At 34.0% G+C, this 4202-nt stretch overlaps 1 protein-coding gene across 2 annotated transcripts; it reads left to right on the top strand.

Annotated features, from left to right (window-relative positions):
- The first annotated feature begins 333 nt into the window (after positions 1-333).
- Positions 334-4202, top strand: si:ch211-113d11.6. Of its 2 annotated transcripts, none has more exons than XM_048177018.1 (3): positions 334-488; positions 3342-3494; positions 3633-4202. In XM_048177018.1, the coding sequence occupies exons 2-3, from the start codon at positions 3351-3353 to the stop codon at positions 4068-4070; spliced, it is 582 nt and encodes a 193-aa protein (XP_048032975.1). In that variant the 5' UTR covers positions 334-488; positions 3342-3350; the 3' UTR covers positions 4071-4202. The 2 variants fall into 2 exon arrangements, with proteins under 2 accessions (XP_048032975.1, XP_048032976.1); XM_048177019.1 differs by lacking the exon at positions 334-488 and adding an exon at positions 1631-2080.

Genomic DNA, 4202 nt, shown 5'->3' with positions numbered 1-4202 from the left:
ATGACGGGATTTAACAATCTCAGTTTATTTATGAAGCACAATTAAAAACAATATCCGTTGACCAATGTGTTGTACAATGACTCAGTTAGGCCACTTTACAAATGCAATAAAAAGCAGACATAAGAAAAAGAAAGTGATAAAGTAAACATTTTTTGATGTGGTTAGTTATGCCACACTTCCTGTCACAGGCTGCCTTGCTTCAATTAAAATTTAGCAATATCCACTTAAAGAGTACCTACTTTACAGTTTGACCCAGCAGGCTAAACATTCACTTCATATTGTGCAAGCCCATAATATGTTCCACTGACCAGCTCTGATGACGTTGGAATGGGTGGTGTTGACATGCCTGGGTGTGTCTGAGAGTGTAGGAAATCTAACTAATACATGTCTTCAAAATCATTTGGAGCAGACAAGGACCGGAACTGAGGTGCAGAATCTTACCCGAGATTTCACTACTTATCATTACTGAGATTTTGTCGCTTATAAAGGTAAGTATTACCATATTAAGCAAAATTGTACTGGTGCCTTTTTATTGCTGGACCAACATGTATGTTATTAGGCCTATTATTTTCTATATTAATGTGCATATTTTTAATATGTTATTTTTAAACTTATAGGCATATTTTATTTTAACTGATAATCTCGCTTGATAAAAAAAAACAGGTAATAGAAAGTACATTTAATAAACTATAATAAAGTTACAAATCTCTTTTCACAGTCATTTATTAGCCTATCTGTTATTGCAGAACGCCGGCCAATACGGAGTCGGCGTTCTGACGAAGAACTCGGAAGCGCTGCACTGCGTACAACACAAACTGCATTGAATAAAGCCGTTATTTTTGTTTTGTTTTTGCCACAAAAAAGTATTCTGGTTGCTTTGTAACATTAGGGTTGAACCATTGTGGTCACGTGGACTATTTTAACTATGTCTTTCTGGACCTTGAATGCGGTAATTTCATTGCTTTCTATGGGGGCCAGAAACCTCTCGGATTTCATCAAAAATATCTGTTATTTGTTTTCCAAAGATGAAGGAAGGTCTTAAGGGTGTGGAATGTCATGACCGTGAGTAATTGATGACAAAAAAAATTATTTTTGGGTGAATTAACCCTTTACTTCCAGATATCTATGAAATTCTTCCTAGTCACAAAGCTAAATGTAGATATCTCCAAAGAAAAAGTCTTCCATAATTGCAGATGTCTTTAAAAGAGATTTGACTAGGAAGAATTCCAATTTAAGATATCTCTTAATAGGTTTTGCCTAGTCAAAAATCTAATTCAAGATATCTACAATTATAATTTGACTAGTAATAAATTTGATTATAGTCAAACGCCAATATATATATATATATATATATATATATATATATATATATATATCGAATTATAATTTTTACTAGTTATAATTCAGTTAGAGATATATCTAATGTAATTATCACCAGTAAAATTGTAATTTGAGATATCTCTAATTAGAATTATGCATGGTAACAAATCAATTATAGATACCTTTAATTACAATTTCTACTAATCAAAACTCATTTGTAGATATCAGAAAATATTTTCCAATGGAAAAATATGACAGTCAAAATAGCATTGTAGATATCTCGAATGTATATTATGACTAGTCAAAATAACATTGAAAACATCTTAATTCCAATTACGACGAGTCAAAATTGCAGAATAGATATCCGGAATTGGAATTTTGAATAGTCAAAACTAAATTATGACTATAGTGCAGCCAGGGGTATTTAATGCTAAAACGGCTTGCCATACCGATTCTTCCGTGTGAGACGTAGTTATTACGTGATACCCAAAATTACCCAAACAAGATGCGTGCTTTCAGGAAGTGATTCGTTTATTACCAGAAAGACCATGGAAAATCCAGGATGATGAAATTTCTCAATAGTAGGCCTATCCATCTGCAATATATCTCAAAGTTCTTGCCCTTGCTGTGGGATTTGTGCGATTGTTTTACAAGTGTTGTAAAGCTGCAAACAGGTGCGGGGTTACCATTTTGGGAGCCCTAAGCAAACACACGTTATGGCGAATTCTGATTTCCGATTCCCAGTTTCGATTCCTATAAGGTAAAAAATAAACAAATAATTAAATAAAAAAAGTCAAACATTTATATATCAAACATCTTTAGCTACTGTGTCTTTTTGCAAAACATTTTCCTACAGCTGAATTCCACGAACAAAAATCAGCAGCCTCAAGAGCACTATGAGGAACTTTAGGATTAAACAAAAAATATCAGCATTAACTTACTAATATACATTTCAAACAGTTATAAAATAAGAAAGAAAAATAAATTTACAGTAGCACAAATAAATGCAACTAAACAAAGTGCAAGAAATCAAATATAATAATATGTTAAATAACACCGCATATAGTCTTTTTATAAATAAAATATAGAGTAATCTTATTAAAGTTATTCACTCAAAATCAGTGATATATTATACAATTTTGTGTGCATTTGTCCATTCGGAGTCGAGTGCATCTTCTTGCGTATGAATAGTTGAAAATCACATTAATTGCACACACAGGAATCGATCAGCGGAATAGAAATTTTAATTTTAACAAGTATCCAATTCCTGATTCTAAGTATTAAGTATGCGATTCCAGAATTGGAATTCGATTCCCAACTCTATAACTGCTGGCAAATGTGCAGGCGATGTGAGCACAGCTTGTTCAGAGTATGACCTGCTGCAATAAAAATCTTAATCAGTACTATCATAATCACAGTCAAAATAACTTCCCCTCCCTCTTGCAGTGACATCTCTTCTCTGATGACGTGTTCACTGGCATGAGGGCGGGACAACCTGTCACTCACATGACATCACAACAATTGCAAATCACAACAATCCAATCAGTTTTCGATTGACAAAATCAAGTCCTACTCAACAATTTTTCTTGTTAAGAAGCTGTTTCACTCTGAAATAAAACAGAGTAGTGTATGTAAACAGTAAATTAAGGCCTTGTCCACACTAATACGTTTTTCTTTGAAAATGCATCTTTTTCTCTTTGTTTTTTTGTCAATGAAGACAAAGCTTTTTGAAAATGCTCTCCCAAGTGGATAAATTTGTTTTTGCGTTGTAGTGTGGACTGTGAAAACAGAGGTATTCAAAAATGACGATGCATGTTTAGTCATTGATATAGCATCATTGTTGTGCCTGCTATATGCATGTTGCTAAAGAGAAATATTCCTTTGTATAATCTTCATATTGCATTCCTGCAAAGATGACAGTCACTGTCCTGCAGCAAAATATGCTGACAGTTTTAGACCATACGATTTTGAGTGAAACCTGAAAACTTTCATCTAAATCTATTCTTAAAATCTATTCACAGATTAACAAAATGGTTCATATTGCAAAGAAACTGGTCTTTCTCTGCATGCTGATTGGATGCTCACAGGCTTTTCCATACCATGATGTCACCACTGAGGATAAAGCAATAAAAATGTTCGAGGTAGAGAGAGAAAGACAAGATGCTATGCAGAGTGTAAGTGCCTCATTTTATCTGTACTGATGTATGCTGATTCCCTACTCTAGATTAGTTGTATTTGCTAAGTTAAACACATTTAAAGTTACTGTGGCATTTAACTGAAAGAAATATCATGCAGCTGTATTTTCCCTTCAGGTCACTGATTTTACTCCACCAGTGTGCCGTGTGGTAAATGAGAGTTTGGACTGTCCTTTGTCATGTGAAAATGCAAGCTGGGAAGTGACTTACATCATGTCAGATGGTGCTGGTTCAGGAATTGATCACCCCTCTCTTTCTGTCACTGACTCTACTGAATTCAACAATACATTTTCCATCTCCATTGATACAACTGTAGATGAAAATGGCTACAATGCAACCATTGTGGAATATATTGGTTCCTGCTGCTTCCACGATGTGGAGATTACTGTGACAGACAAGGCAGGAAACAAGGCAAAGTGCCCTTTTAATATAAAACGACCAGTAGTGACCACAATCAGCCCAATGACTGTCAAACCCACATCCAGTAGCTCCACCACAACCATCTCTCTTTTGTCAAGTTTTATAGTGATGGCACTGAAATCTATACTGTTTTAACATGGATGTTAACTGTATGTAAATATGCACTTAATGATTTTTAATAATTTTTATTTATTCCTAATTTTACTGCAATCATGTTCACTCACTTTATATCGCTGTATACTTCATAAAATCAAACTTGTGAAAGTA

Source organism: Megalobrama amblycephala, linkage group LG23, assembly GCF_018812025.1.
Source record: "Megalobrama amblycephala isolate DHTTF-2021 linkage group LG23, ASM1881202v1, whole genome shotgun sequence".
NCBI classification, from domain to species: domain Eukaryota; kingdom Metazoa; phylum Chordata; class Actinopteri; order Cypriniformes; family Xenocyprididae; genus Megalobrama; species Megalobrama amblycephala.
The sequence above is the reverse complement of the archived record's forward strand: the minus strand, read 5'-3'. Positions and strand labels throughout refer to the sequence as shown.

Excerpts from the sequence above, each read along its gene's own strand:
- si:ch211-113d11.6 (XM_048177018.1), top strand. The coding sequence starts at position 3,351 with ATGGTTCATATTGCAAAGAAACTGGTCTTTCTCTGCATGCTGATTGGA. Across the intron at positions 3,495-3,632 it reads GACAAGATGCTATGCAGAGT|GTCACTGATTTTACTCCACC; the intron begins GTAAGTGCCTCA and ends TTTTCCCTTCAG.